This window comes from Gymnoscopelus braueri, assembly GCF_963280865.1.
Source record: "Gymnoscopelus braueri genome assembly, chromosome: 14".
Taxonomy (NCBI): Eukaryota; Metazoa; Chordata; class Actinopteri; order Myctophiformes; family Myctophidae; genus Gymnoscopelus; species Gymnoscopelus braueri.
In genome coordinates this window covers 46,460,485-46,476,557 of record NC_137619.1, presented here as the reverse complement: position 1 = coordinate 46,476,557, position 16,073 = coordinate 46,460,485, and the positions used below count along the sequence as shown (strand labels likewise).

The window sequence follows — 16,073 nt, the reverse complement described above, 5'->3', positions numbered from 1 at the left end:
TCCCAGGGGTCTATGTACTAAGTTCGCTATAGTTTTTCCCTCTACACCAAATCTAGTCGCCGAAAATAGACGGTCTATAAGCTCAACGTGACTTTTCACTGAATGTTGACCCCAGAATAGGGACATACAGGGTTCATGTGGGTTAACGAGGAACTGCGCCAACAAACAAGATGCTAGTCCTGCTGAGATTTCCCAGCAGCGCGGGGAGGGAGTTGGCTGAACAACACGGCCTCGCCATTATGCAGCCATTCTGTGAACCGTCGAAGGTCGATGTGTTTTGGTTCCTCTGCTGCCGGATAAACTCCACAGTGTCTCCTCAGCTGTGAATTCTACCAAACCATCCACAGCACAAGTGTTTTGGAGGCAAGACTCTCGTCTCGTCTGTGTTTGACATGTCGAGTTCCTTCAGCAGCGAGGGTCGCTTGCCTTCCATGACAGTTCAGGCGTGCAGTGACATTTTAGCTCTACACTGATTGGCCTGCTGCTGTATTATCCCTAAGGCTGATATGGCTTTAGATTGCACTGATTGGTCCACTGTCATGTCATCCCTTATCACCCCCTAACCCAGGTTATTTAAGTCTATATTATGTGCAATATATACGCATATATATATATAGAGAGAGAGAGAGAGAGAGAAAGTCAATATATAAATATATAAAACGACTCATAGTTCTTCATTCACACCAACAGCTCCTCTCATTAACCAGCCCACTTACAGCCTCACATTTATACCACTTGACTGCTGGAACACTGTGTTATCGCCTCCTCTTTCCTAGAAGAGTGAAAAATTCATTCGGATTATTAACAAAGAGTTAATGAAGACGGCACCGTAAACAATACCGCTGCCCGTCCGCCCCGCCCCCCCCGGCCGCCGCCGCAGCCACTAATTAAAGCAGCCACTAATGAGGGCTTGTTGATTGACACGGCCGGGGTTGGCCTCTCCCCTCGGCTCCGGCGTCAGCTCTGACAGCCACATGATGAGGCTGATGACAGCCTCCCCATGCAGGCGGTATGACAGGACGTCAGCGCCCAGACCACCAACACTCGCCTCGTCTCTCTAAACCCCACCGCAACGCAACCCCTCTCTCTCACATGACACCTCAGGACTATACCAGGAGTCTCCCTCTCCGATAGACGATCGATGGAACATTTGCAACACGACACAAAGCCATGATTATGTTTGTGTAACGCTGCCATGATGGCACTCTGGGCTGTGAACACCTCAGCTGTTGAGCGCTTAGCTGAGCTCAGTTGATGCCGTTGTTGTCACTGGTGGTGCTGTATGGCATTGGTTCTCAAAGTGGTCCAGGGGGTCCCCAGCAGAATGTGTTAATACAGCATCACAATCGTTTTAACCATTTATACGTTGGCTATTTTTTGAAAAACCTTCAAAAGTCTTGAAAGTGTTTGGACAATTTTGAATGATTTTGATTTTTTTAAACACATTATCTTCTCTTCTGGGGGTCCTTTGCACAAAACATTTTCAGATGGGGGTCCACGGCCAAATATATAGGATTTTGGGGGTCCTTGGCACTAAAACGTTTGATAACTACTGCTGTATGGGTATAGGAGGCAGCTTGGAGCGATGCCTTTGTGGGCCATATATGAAGATCTATATCGTTGTTGTCGGGCAGAAACCTCTTACCTCCATATTTGTGTGTGTGTTTGTTGTTTGTAAATTAACGGCCTACTTGATCATACTACAGCGTCACACCAAAGCATCAAAAGTAGCAGATCCCCAAGCTCGAAACGCGGCGCGAAGCGACACGTTTTGAGCTTGTAGATCTGCTACTTTTGCTATTTCTGAATTTGAATCCTGACAGTTTTGAACATATGAGGTTTACACCCGACAGAGACGATGCTCTTATCAGTTCAAAGTGAAATGATGGTGGCATGAATGTAAGCTTTGCTGACTAGAAGAAAGTAGGATTTCTTGTGTTGTTTAACTAGCACTTTCAACCTGGCCGTAACTATTTTGGGCATGTCGTCAAAAATTGCGGATCTACAAGTCCACAATGTGTCGTTATGACACGTTGTGAGCTTGTAGATCAGCTATTTTCACCACATGACAGTATCATACAACGAAGTATAAAAAAGGGCTAAGTGGTTAGCATCTTTTACTTTTCCAGTACACTATGCCATGGAAGAAGAAATACTCAAAAACTGAAAGGCATTCCAGTACCAGTCGGCACTGGAACTAACTATTATTTTGAAATATGAAAAAAAAAAAAAAAAAAAGGTAAAGTACATAAATGGAAAAAAAAAATTGCTTAAAGGGATATTTCACTTTCAAAAAAAAATTGGTCATTTTATCGTCTACTCAGGCCGTTGTGAGCCCCCCAGACAGTTTTTAAGTTGCTCGATTCAGTATTTAGATATTTGATATTCATTTTATCAGACACGCCCCCTTCCTATACAAACCCATTATAACTTCAAACTCCATTTTAACCATGATAGATTCATCAAAAGCACCCGTCCTTGGTTCTGGTGACTCATACCACCCCCCTAATACGCGAGGGGGCCGTGTTTTTTCAATTACTTTTTTCATTTATTTTTTATATATTTCTTGGAAAATGAAAAAATAAAATACAGTAAAAAAAAAAATTAAATTAATTAATTAATTAATCGGAAAAACACGGCCCCTCACCCATTAGGAGGGCAGTGTGAGTCACCAGAAGCAAGGACGGGTGTTTTCGATGAATTTAACATGGTTAAAATGGAGTTTGAAGTTACAATGGGTTTGTATAGGAAGGCGTATAGGGGCGTGTCTGATAAAATGAATATCAAATATCTAAATATTGAATAAAGCATCTTAAAAACTGTCTGGGGGGAGACGATAAAATGACCAAACGTTTTTTTGAAAGTGAAATATCCCTTTAATACTTGCACAACAGTCAAAAACATAACATAACTTTTAATTTCATAGTGTGAAACAAAGAAAACATTCATACATTTTTGGTGAAGTTATTATATATTTTTTAAATGATTCATCGCTGAGATGATCAACTACCAAAATGGAATTTGATACATTTTCTGTCGATCTGTCGAAGCGATTATTGGACTTCTGTAATGGTTTCACCTCTACTTCTCATCATGTATTTACTAGAACCTTGTGAAGGACTCAGGCCTCTCTAGCCGTGGTGCATCACCAGACCAAGTTGACAATGAGGCTGAAGTGTTTCAGTAAATCTTATGGCGGGGGCGGGGGGGGCCCACGGCCCCCCGGGGGCAGGCAGGGGCCCCTCTGTATGGGGTTTGAGGAGCCGTGAGGATGACAGGTGCTTTTCGTAATGCCTTGCCGATGAGATCCAATCAGCGAGCTGGATTTCTGCTGCAGCGTGTTTCTCTTCTCCTGTTGTTGTCATCTGGCCCGCTAAAGTAAAGATGAGCTTGACTGACAGATGCATCCGGGTTCACACTTTATTGCTTTCTACCAGAGAGCGAGATATGCCAATTTAGACAGGGGAGTGACAAAAAGTTCCCGTCTAAATGGAATAATTTTACCACTGGGAATTCTCAGCTGGTGGAAGGCGGAGAGACTGTGTGTGTGTGTGTGTGTGTGTGTGTGTGTGTGTGTGTGTGTGTGTGTGTGTGTGTGTGTGTGTGTGTGTGTGTGTGTGTGTGTGTGTGTGTGTGTGTGTGTGTGTGTGTGTGTGTGTGTGTGTGTGTGTGTGTGTGTGAGAGTGTGTGCGCGCGCGCGCCTTTTAACAAGGCCTGAATGACAAACACATAGGACAGTTAGGGGCTGACAGAAACAGCAGCTCTTGATGCTTCATGGGGGATCTATGAAATAAACAATAGGCAGAGAGGAAGCCGGAGAGCTGAATTACAACGTTTTGGAGAGAGGAGGAGAGGAGAGGAGAGGAGAGGAGAGGAGAGGAGAGGAGAGGAGAGGAGAGGAGAGGAGAGACGCTAGAGCACACTGAAACAACTGCATCATTAAATGTACCTCAATGCAGCCCTGCATTCATTCTACACTCTCTCTGTACCCCTCCCTTTCTCCCTTTCTCTCTGTCTCTCTTTCACTCTCAATTCATTTCAATTCTATAATGCTTTATTAGCATATATGTTGCAAAGAAGGTTACTATAGTGAAACTATAGTTAAATATATATTAAGATGAATTAAATATACTGGTACAGTATAAATAGTGGTAACAGGAAAACAGTAATGAGAATAGTTGTTGTTTTGCTTTTTGTTTTCTGTCTCTCCCTCAATCCCTTTCTCTCTTTTCCCATTTTCTCTTACACACACACACACACACACACACACACACACACACACACACACACACACACACACACACACACACATACACACACACTCGACTATGCCACAGCACTCTTAGCATTTACACTTTGTCCGGTTTAGTTTAAAAGGACTGTCATGGTCAAGTTTTAATCCCAAAAGTGTTCATCATGTTTCAGAGGTTGTGATAGATGTGTAAGTGTAGCAAAATTGGCATGGAATCTATAAGAACCTGGCTTAAAAACGTTACTAAATTGACAGTACACAATGAAATATGTCGGTACAGTTACAGTACACACGCATGCATGGGCACGCACGCGCACACACACACACACACACACATGCACACGCACACAGTTGTACACCTATCATGTATTTCATATTCGTCTCTGTCGGGTGGAAACCTCATATGTCCAAAACTGTTACTTTTTAAGATTCAAGTTCAAAAATAGCAAAAGTAGCAGATCTACAAGCTCGGATCCACTACTTTTGATGCTTTTGTGTGACTCTGTAGTACATGATCAACTAGGGCGTTAATTTACGAAAAAACACGAAAAGTAAAAATACTATGGAGATAAGAGGTTTCTGCCCGACAACAACGATTTGATGCTGTAGACACATACGAGTGGCTCCTATAGTCGGCCGGTGTTCGTAAAACTAAACATTAACACCCAGGCTGGCAGCAGGCAGTGCAGGCCGCGCACAGAAACCTTGAACTCTGAATCATTTTCTTATGGGGTTAATAATGAGGCGACACAGAGTCCAACGACTGACATATAAAAGAATTTATTTCTCATGTGCACAAAAAGAATTGGAACAGAATTGGAACAGAACGATGATTGAGGCCACGAGGCTTTTTTTTTTCTTATAGATTTTCATCAGAAATCCTTTTTCGCGTCCATGACACGTCTCCTGTATCATCTTTACAACAGTGCGAGACCCATTTCTTTCTTCAGCCGGTGGAGCTCAGACTATCTAAAGCACAGTCCTCCTCTCTCTCTCTCTCTCTCTCCCTCTCTTTGTCTCTCCGTCCCTCTTAAATGAAGGTGGGTCGCCCTCTAAACGCCGGTGTGTGTCTCATTTTCCCGATATGTTGAGCTACATGTAGACAGAAATAGGCAAATCCCAAGTGCAACTTGTAGAGGATAGCTTCTCCTCCTCCCAAAACAGTGTCTGCAGTCTGTGTGTGTGTCTCAGTTCACTGGTGTCTGCACAGCAGCAAGTGACAGTAAAAGAGGGGAACTAGGGTGATGTACTTTTGCTTGTGTGTTGTTGAGTTAAAAGTAAACTTCTTCTCGGATGCCCTTTTTTTATGCTCGAGTGATATACTGGTGGGGTTGGGGGGGGGGCTGCTGAGAGTGAGGGAAAGAGAGAGAGAGAGAGAGAGACAGAGAGACAGAGAGAAACAGAGGGAGAGAGAGACAAACAGAGAGGAAGGAGTGAAGGCCTAATTTTTGCTCCATCGTACAATGGTATTGCGCGGTGAAAATAGCAGACCTACAAGCTCACTATTTTCCGTGTGCAACAGCGTTTTACGACAAAGTATAAATGGGGCTCGGAGAGTGAATGCGTGTGTCTGTACATGGCGGCACAGATGACAGTCAGTTGAGTGAACAATAATGATGACGATGAACTCCTATAACAGCAAACCAGACAACATCTTTGATCGTTGCCAAGGACTTGAGTTCAATGTCAAAGGGAACATAATGGTGCAGGACATACAAAATTCAGACTGAGTGTACAGCAGAAAACCGTTACACATTGGTTGTCTAATACTGTACACAAACGTTTTAGACTTTTACAGTACGTATACGTTTTTGCCCATCATTCCTTTTCAGGACGTGTGGGGGCGGGGATTATTATTTATTCTGAGCCCAACAACAAAAGAGGAATACAGAAAGCCATTTAACTCATTGCATAGTGACATAAAATATGGACGCGAAAATAAAAAAGGCAAAAACCCCCAAAAAACATACCGACAACTTTATGTGATGTTAGCATCAGGACGGTGCGCTATCGTACATACGTACAGTACGTACCATAGACACGCGCCATACAGCAGTTGTGTGCATTTTCGACACAACAATACATTGAGACACAAAATGTAATGGAACTTTTTCAGTCTTTATATCTACAAAGGGAGCCAGTACATTAGTGTGATACTGTAACGGTGTGTGTGTGATCTTATTTACAGAGAGGAATGGTCACATTATACACAAATCATTCTACAAAGCAGCATTTGTTGCAAATGACGGAATATTAATTGAATTTCACCTTTTATCATTACAGTCATTATATGCATTTATGTCTTGTTTGCCTGTTAACCACACACATGTTCAGTGTTGACTACTTATTTTTTTTTAAAGATAATACTGCTTTCTTTATGCACATATACTGTATACTGTAAATAAAATATTAAATATCAAACTAAGTCTTTGGCAAATGTAGTAAAAAGTACATTCACAAAATATTTTTCCAGAAGCAAAACCAATGAATGCTTTGTTTCTCAGAACTTGGTTAAAAGGAGGTGGTGGATATCTGTTGTTGTAAAGGCAAATATTAATTAATATTCGTAAAAGACAAGTTTGTAAGGCAATTTTTGAAGCCACTCAACATGTGAAGCTTGCTCTCATGTAGGCATCTGATGGTTGGATTACGTTGTTGAATGTTGTACTGAAGGGATCAGGTTATATAGCCCTACTGTATACAGTAGGACTATGGCTTATAAACACTTGTACTCTTGGATGCATCGTTTCACTGTAGGAAAAGATGCTGACGATGACATTATTTGTCTTTTTATATTTGTACAGATATGCAACAGTGTTTTTTTTTCTTTTTTTTTAATGATATTCTAGCTTGACGGGTGTTAATTATAACTTAAAACAGTACGAATGTGAATGTACCCATTTAAATCAAATAACCTCAGGCTATAGTGCAAAACAAAGAGCAAAGACGACCATGCATGATCAAGGGCATGACGGGAAAAATGACAAAGAAATGTGACTGAAACGGAAAAATCGTGGATATTCTTAGTTTTTTTTTACTTTTGTTTTAGTTTTTTTTACAATAGAAAATGAAAATAATAAAATAATAATAATTTAAAGTATTTTAAATTCTGGCAAGACCATTTTTGAGATCTGGGGTCTGCGTGTTTTCAATACCTTTGTGTGTCATCACTTTAAAAATGATTTACATTTTGTACATCTGATTGTTTTGCCACAGGGAGCGTGATGTTGCCATCGGTAAACGTTGCAGCACATGCTAATGTTTTATCCTTTAATGTGGGGGGGGGGGGGGGGGGGGTCAGAGGAAAACGTACAGTAGAAGCACCAAAATGCAGCCCACCCTGCGTTAAGTCCAGGATCTCATAGACAGAGCTGGGGGAAGGGCCCTTCACAACACTATACCTGCATCAGTCCTCCTGACTTAACCAAATGAACCCTATAGCATCCCTGTTCCGGAGCCAATATTTGAGCCGATCTACAAGCTCACAATGCACACGCATGTGCAGTGGTGGAAAGTAACTAATTACATGTCTACATCTCAGAGGCAAATATTGTACTTTTACTCGACTACAATTATTAAAAAATATACACATTAACCACTTTAGCCGTATTTTATACCTAGGCTATTTGAAAATAGCCGATCTACAAGCTCACAACGCGTCGCATCGTACATTTTGATACCAATACTTTTGTACTTTTACTCAAGTCAATTTTGAATTCCGGACTTTTACTTGTAACAGAGTACTTCTACATTGCAGTAGTGATACTTTTACTTTACTTTAACATTTGAGTACTTTTTCCACCACTGCGCATGTAACCCTCTGTACGAGGGTGCCCAGTATAGAGCCCTGGGGTACTCCGGTCAATGAAATAGGGTTTAAGTGGTTGAGGCTAGTTCATACGCATTGCACAAGGGCGTCGCTTGCCTAAAATAACCGGTCTCTGTCGCGAGTCCCACGACCCGCCGTCAGCCTGTTGATCCGTTCCTTTCGGCAAGCGACGCCGTCCGTTCTACGGAGTATAAATCCGGCTTTAAAGGATTCTCGTCTCCCCGGGACTTTTCTTTGTATAAGCAGAACAAAATACTGCATTTCGCGATGTTAAAGGAATGTGACGTTCCAATGAAGAGAAAACAACAACAACAAGAACAACAACGGCAACAAATAAAAATAACAAAACAATAAAAACTCACAATTTTTTTGTTTTCACTCGGTATCTTTCCACACCGTTTTTTTTTTCTCTTCTTCTTCTTCTTCGTCAATTTATATTTTATAATATATATATTTATATAATCTCTTAAAAGTCATTCTGGAAATGTTCAGGCCTGTGAGGGTTCTGGGAGGTGGTGGTGTTGATGGTGGTGTGGTGGTTGTGTTGGGTCTTGATGGTTTTAGTTCTGAACGCCCAGAGGGGGGGGGGGGGACCCTCTCGACCCAAAACAGCGTTGTGTTCTGAAGCTGAACTTATAGGCGTCATGCCGCCGACCGACTCAACCGACCGGCGGCGCGTCACTCCTCCTCCGTACGGTGGAACATACGTGGGCGTTTTTTTCTGGAGGATTCCCTTCTTTCGCGCTGCTTCCCTTCTCGCTCGCTCGGTGGGTGTGTCTCTCTCTCTCTCTCTCTCTCTCAGACAGGGGCGACGTAGTGGAGGCCCAAGCCGTGGCCCTGCAGTTTGAGCCGCTCTCCATAGTGACTCCTAGTGGCGGTCGTAGGCAGCTGCAGCAGTGGGTGGGGCTGAGCCACGGGACGCGGCACTATAATAATAAGGGGAACCTGAAAGTTAACAGAAGAACGGACCGTTGGAACCCACGAGGTCAAACAACCACATAGTGTACAGAGACATAATGGCTCTCAAATGGTTCATTAAAAGGCTCCATGTTAGGGTTCCATGAAGAACCATAGCCTACTAAAGAACCATTTTATTTAGTCAATGGTCCTCCATGGCTCTAGAGAAGTTTTTTTTAAGAACCATTTGTTTATGTCCCTTTAATTTGTCTTTATAGAACCTTGGATTCTATAAAGGTTCTATGGTTCTGTAAACAAATTTTTGGTTTAAAGAACCTTGGTCTGAAAGGTTCTTTCTGGAACCAATTATGGTTCTTCTTTGGCATCACTCTTAAAACCAGTTTCAGTTCCAGGTGAAACTTTTATTTTTCTGTGTGTAGTTCATAGGTTCAGTATATTGTCGTGCATGGAAACTACAGCACATCCTGTAAGAACACGGTGTGTAGATGTTTTGAACCTGTCTTATTATCGTTGATAAAACCACAGAATGAGGGCTGTAATGTTGTTTTACGATGCATTGAAATACAGGATTTGGAGAATTTGTTTTCAGTTTGAATTTATATGCTGACGACAGGGTCACTTACTTAGTAATGCTGGATTGCTGAACCGCCATGCTTCGTTGTAGGTGGTGTACTGTGGATGTGAGTAAGGGTTTCCGGAAAAGTCCCCTCCTAGAAGGCAAATCAATAAGAGCAAACATTAACAAAGAGATATAGCCTGGCGCTGGACGGAAATGACTGACACTTTTCATGTAATATTAGGCACTAAATGAACGCCTTTTCCAACCAGGTGTAAAAAAAAAAAAAGAGAGAAACGCACTTCACATTTCTTTTCCCCCCCGTTCGTGCCGTTAATTACATTTCTGTGCCACTGAGCAAAGCTTAAACAACATTGTCGCACAACAATGTTTAAAAATACAATGTGCTTTTGTGCCCGGTCGTTTTCCACACTGACTCTCCTTGGCGGTCCACTGTAGGTGGATAGATTGGTCTATTAATCCTCTCTTAGCCTTCAGGTTCTTCTCCTCTATTCTCTCCTGCAGTGTGGGGCCTCAGTACCCTTTTCCTGCTTTTAACCGATGACGCTTCGCTTCAAAAGTCCCTAATGGATTCCCCCCCGACTCTCATTCTCTCTCTCTCTCACTCTCTCTCTCTCTCTCTCTCTCTCTCTCTCTCTCTCTCTCTCTCTCTCTCTCTGTACAGTACGTGTCCCGGCGGTTGAGGGCAGGAGGGCTGAGGCGGTCGGTGGTGTCAGTGAGCAATGCTGTGGGTCTCGCACGTTTCTTTCTTTTTATGAGACAATAAAGGCTGGGTTTTATATGAAGCTGCTGAGGAATGGCCTTTGCTTTAACAGTGTTTGGGGCCAGTCACTAAATCTTAGTCGTTCGCCCACCGGGTGAAAAGGAGGAGAGAAAAAAAAGAAAAGAAAACAGAAAACAGCTAGGGAGCCATGGATTAAGAGCATCTTCATGTAGTGTGTGAGTGTGTATGCTATGTGTGTGCATAGCTTGTGTAAACTGTGTGTGTGTGTGTGTGTGTGTGTGTGTGTGTGTGTGTGTGTGTGTGTGTGTGTGTGTGGGTGTGTGTGTGTGGGTGTGTGTATTTGGAAAAATAGCAAAATACCGGTAACAAATTAAATTCATATATAGATATACACTATATCAGTGGTTCTCAAAGTCAGAGGCGTCCTTGAAATAAAATAACTACATTTTGAACTATTGTACTATACGGTACATATATAATTATGTTTGTGATTTGATTTCAGCTTTTATAGTTGCTGTTAAACGCCCCTGACTGTAAACGCCACACATGTGCTTTGATTACAGGTGAATGATCCTGGTCCGTTATGTGAGTGAGTGAAGTTACTGTATGTTTCCTTGTTTGGTGGAGACATCTAAACCAGTGGTTCTCAAAGTGGGGTCCAGGGACCCCCAGCGGTCCTTGACTCGGTTCCCAGCGGGTCCCCAGCAAAATGGGGGTCCCCAGCAAAACGAGGAACAGTTTAACCATCCTATTTTATACTTTTGGCCATTCGAAAATAGCTGAAAAAATCTTGACACATTTTGAATAATTTTGAGACAAATCTTCTCTTGTGGCAGTCCCTGGCACCACAGATGGGGGTTCCGTGGGCCAAATACATTTAAATGTATGGGTCCCTGACGTGGACATGTTTTGAAAGCCACTGCTGTAAACACCACACGTCTGCTTTGATTACAGGTGAATGGATCCTGCTCCGCGGTGTGTGTGAGTGAGTGAGTCAGTGAGTGAAGTGACTGTGTATGTTTTCTTGTTTGCTGCAGACGGCCTCTAAACACAGACTGGCAGCTATAGCATCCACCCCGGCTGGTCCTGTGTAACCCGAGACTCATCCCTGAGAGAGATAGTGATTTAAATATTTACAGGCCCTCCACGCCGGCTGTGTTTTGACCCTTAACTGTTTGCTGTGAACCTGAACTGCAGGTTAAGTAGAGGGGAAAGAGATACGCTCGGCAGCCCTGGGTGTCCGGGGAGGCGAGGGGAAGAGCAGTGTTTATCGACGGGTTCCGCCGAGAGCAGCGCCACGTGGACACGGCGAGGGTAATGAGCGCGGGGAGCTGGAGTGGAACTGAGAGGAACTGTCCTATCTCATGGCCACTGATTGTGGTGATCGCCTATCGAGCTCGTCTAATGTCCCCCGTCCGCAGATGCTAACCACACGCTAACCACACTCTAACAAAGCTATAACAAGCTTTATACTTCCAAGTCCCTTCAGGGGGGTCAGAGGCACGAGCCAAGCTTAAGAAAGGTTTGTTTTTTCACCCTCCCCGGGGTCAATAGTCAGCATTTATTGTTGTTGGTGTGTGTGTGTGTGTGTAAACATCAGCATGAATGCATCATGCGTACTGTACCATAAGAATGCTGTAATAATGCACATGTAAGTGTTACATATATGCATTTTTATTAACCACCCGCTAACCGCACTCTTAACGAAGCTATAACAAGCTTTACGGCATACTAGAAAAGCACCTCTTTTAGGTTAGTTCATGTTTGACTTTGAATGACCTCAGTGGTCGGTTGGTTGCAGAAAGCATCTTCAAGTTGAGATTTCTCTTAAAAATGCTTTCAAGGTTTCCACGTCTAGTTCATAATGGCAGTTGCGGGCAATCGGCTGCAGGTTTTTTTTTTTTTTTTACATGATCAATTGGAAGGGACTTTACCCACTGAAAACATAATGAGCGAAGCTAAAATTTATTGCATCGTAAAAATAAAAATAAAGCAGTAATGTCACTTACCAGGAACCATGCCAGCGAGGGTGGAGGTGGGGTAGCTGCCCTGTCCTGTGGGGGGGACATGAGGAGGGTAGCCGGGGAGGGTCGTACTGGCCATGTCTCGACCTGAAAGCACAAAGGTATAGGAAACTGTTACAAAGATGTTCTGTTACCAGTGGTGGAAAGTAACTCAGCACATTTACTCAAGTACTGTACTTAGGTACAATTTTGAGGTATTTGTACTTTACTTGCGTATTTCCAATTTCCAATACTTTTTTTACTCCACTACATTTATTTGCAAACTTTAGTTACTAGTTACTTTTCAGATACACATTATTCTATTATAAAACATACATTAACCACTTCAGCCCTATTTTATACATAGGCTATTTGAAAATAGCCGATCTAAAAAGTGTCGGTATGTTTGTTTGATTACTACAAAATTCATAATGCAAATTTCCCAGTTTCATTGTTTTGAATAACGTCTGCAGTATTGATATTATTATCCACATTCTTATCGCTATTAATGATAATAATGAGGTTTATTTGAAGGCTGCAATCCTGAACGTCAGTGAATAAAACATCATTTTTGATCAGCCTGTATGGTAAAGTATGTTGGTATGTTTGGAGGGGGCCTCCCCCTCCCTACTCTTCTATTGGGACATTTAGACCCCGTGTTCGGGTAGGAACACTAGACTAGTGGTTGGCAAGTGGTACTGCCTGAAACTCAAAGCACAGTATCTCCACTGTGCAAGTGGGCCGCGAGGCTTATTCCCTCGGTAGAGTAGGCTCTATGCACAGCAGCCATTTTGGAGAGAAATTGGGCCTCTTCTTACTTCCTTCACAGGTGTTACCAATGATACTAATGAAGGCTCTGTTCCATTCCGTTCAAACAGAGTCATGATATTGTGCATTTTGTCTCACTGGAAACACTCTGCTACACCAGTGGGTCTCAAAGTGTGGTCCAGGGACCCGCATGGTTCCTTGAGGGGGTTCCTAATGGCCCCTTAAAAGGTGTGTAACTCTGAGAGTGTACAAATGGAACCAAATGGACCCGTACGGGTCCATTTGGTTCCATTTGTACACTCTCGGAGTTATGGGGGTCCTTGAAATTAAAGGGTTTGAGAACCACTGTGCTCCATGAAAAGGAACAAAGCCTTCATTAGTATCATTGGTAACACCTGTGAAGGAAGTGGCCCAATTTCTTTCCAATATGGCTGCAGTGCATAGAGCCTATATTGTCATCTTCCTGGGTTTGGAATCCCGGGGACATCACATAAATCACTGGTTCCCAACCCTTTTCTGGATCAGGACCCACTTGAAAATCTTGAGAGTGTTCGCGGCCCACCCATCTGACCACTTAACACGGCAGCCATTCGGTTTTTTTTATATTAATATTATATTATCATTACAAATCTTGGTTATCTGGGGGCCCACATGCAATATCCTCACTGCCCACCAGTGGGCCCCGGCCCACAGGTTGGGAATCACTGACATAAATGTTATGGATTGCAACTTTAAAACACTGCAGTGTCAGCAACGTGCAATCGTGGCAACGTTGGCTTGTTTTCCCATGAGCCCCATATGATGCAAACAGTCATCTTTGAAAAGGGTTAAAAGTGAAAGCAGTTAGTCGTTTACACCCTGGCTTTATGATGCATGAAATAAACTTGGGAAAACCCCCCCCAGCATCAACTAATGTGCACGGAAATATAGCAGATCTGCAAGCTCACGTGTGCATTGTGATGCGATGCGTTGCAAGCTCGCAGAACAGCTATTTACAGCAAGTGACACCATTGTCTCTGTCTCGTCTTAACAAAAGGCTGTCATTTGCTATCATACTTCATGAATGTTACGCAGGAAAACATACTGTATGAAATATCTTTGCTTTAACATTCCATCATGAGATTGTTTATAACATTATATAGAAAGGGTTAGAGGTAATAACCGCAGTGAATAGCAGGAGTAGAGAAGACAAGCTAGCACTGTAGCACTTCATGTCTGATACAGTTACACACAGCCTGATCTCACTGCAGATATAGTTATGAAAGTATGATATTTATAGGATATTGAATGATCAAATGTGGACCATGTGAAGTCAAACCGACAGTGTTTTGACATTACGTTCATCTTAAACCAAACCATAACCGTAACCAAACCTACAGTGCCTAACCTTAAAGTTGAGATGAAATGCAAAAAATGCCATTTTCACCCTTTTAGATCACATCCCTGGTCATAGTGTGCACCTATTTAACAATATATTCCAAAACAATCTTTTTAATTCAATTTCTTTATAATCTTATAAAATACAATAATGTTTTCTTCCTCTAAATCAAAAATATGTGCAGTATGCTTACATAGGCTTGAACCAACCCATTTCAATTTCAACATTCAAATCAAACGTATCGATTAAAGTTAAACTAAACCTCGATGTGCAAAACATTCCAGAACTATGCGATGAGTCGACGAAAGGTTTCGTAACTTTATGCTACGGATTTGTGGCCAGTCTGCTAGTACGAACCCAAGATAGAACACACTGTGGTATCATTATAGTGCAATGTAAAGGCTAAAACCATAAATATGACCCAATCTCCAACAAACACATACACACACACACACACAGTGGTGGAAATAGTACTCAAATGTTTTACTTAAGTAAAAGTATCAATACTGCAATGTAGAATTACTCTGTAAGAAGTAAAATTCCGGAATTCAAAATGTACTTGAGTAATAGTACAAAAGTATTGGCATCAAAATGTACATAAAGTACCAAAAGTAAAAGTTTTCAAATGTATAAAAACTTTTGAAAATAGCTGCAAGCTCACAATGAGTCGCATCGCGAGCTTGTAGATCGGCTATTTTCAAATGGCCGAAATGTATGTAGGGCTGAAGTGGTTAATTTATGTTTTGTAATAATAATCAATCTACAAAATAACTAATAACTTAAGTTTTCAAATAATTGTAGTGGAGTAGAAGTAAAAGTATTGGAAATTGGAAATACTCAAGTAAAGTACAAATGCCTCAAAATTGTACTTAAGTATAGTACTTAAGTAAATGTACTTAGTTACTTTCCACCACTGCACACACAGATGCGCGTCAACAACTCATAAGTTAACAGTTCATAAGTTAACTCCAACCCGGTTTAACATTAACATCTCTGGGTGTCCTGAATCAGCTGATGAGGCTGACAGCCACAGAGCAGTGAGAGCGCATGCACAGCGTTCATCATTCATCTGTATAATTGATAGTGACGGCATCGGGCCTGGCTGGATCAAGGGGCACGTCGGACAGAACAGAGCAGTACAACGCAACACAACACAACCCTCAAACCCCAGCCCCAGGCCTAGTATGTGCCTCCAACCCTCTCTTGGCCTCCTCCCTGGCCCCCAGGACCTGCAGCTCCATCACGAGGCTGGAGAGGCCCGGACGCCATTGTTAGTTTAAAAAAGGCCAAGCGGAGGGTCAGCGTTGGAGAAAAAGCGCAGTGGAAAGAAAGGGGTGAGAGAGAGAGACAGAGAGAGAGAGAGAGAGAGATAGAGAGAGAGAGAAGTCGCCATTAATGAGGAGCAAGCCGTCAGCTGTGCAACGGTGTACATAACAGTACAGGGCAAAGCATGACGGGATTTTACGGCTTTTCTTTACCACAGAAGAGCCGGCTCGCTTTTGATCCGATATACACAAGGAAATGACCCCCCCCCCTCCCAATCCCCCCAGCATGGAATAAATGATTTGAAAGAGAAATGAAAGAGGAAGTAATCATTCGTTGTTGTCGGGCAGAAACCTCTTAT

General features: G+C 42.5%; 2 protein-coding genes across 3 annotated transcripts in view; both read right to left on the bottom strand.

The window, feature by feature from the left end:
• Positions 1 to 16,073, bottom strand: part of cdhr1a (cadherin-related family member 1a) — a gene marked incomplete at both ends in the record, with an annotated part of 274,624 nt that overhangs the window by 177,306 nt on the left and 81,245 nt on the right. The window lies entirely within an intron of this gene.
• Positions 8,950 to 16,073, bottom strand: part of pax2a (paired box 2a) — a gene marked incomplete at both ends in the record, with an annotated part of 42,161 nt that continues 35,037 nt past the window's right edge. For both annotated transcript variants that reach the window (XM_080450132.1, XM_080450131.1), the window contains 3 exons: positions 8,950 to 9,026; positions 9,623 to 9,709; positions 12,310 to 12,411. In XM_080450132.1, the coding sequence (XP_080306258.1) occupies positions 8,950 to 9,026; positions 9,623 to 9,709; positions 12,310 to 12,411 (266 nt within the window). The remainder of the gene's footprint in view (positions 9,027 to 9,622; positions 9,710 to 12,309; positions 12,412 to 16,073) is intronic.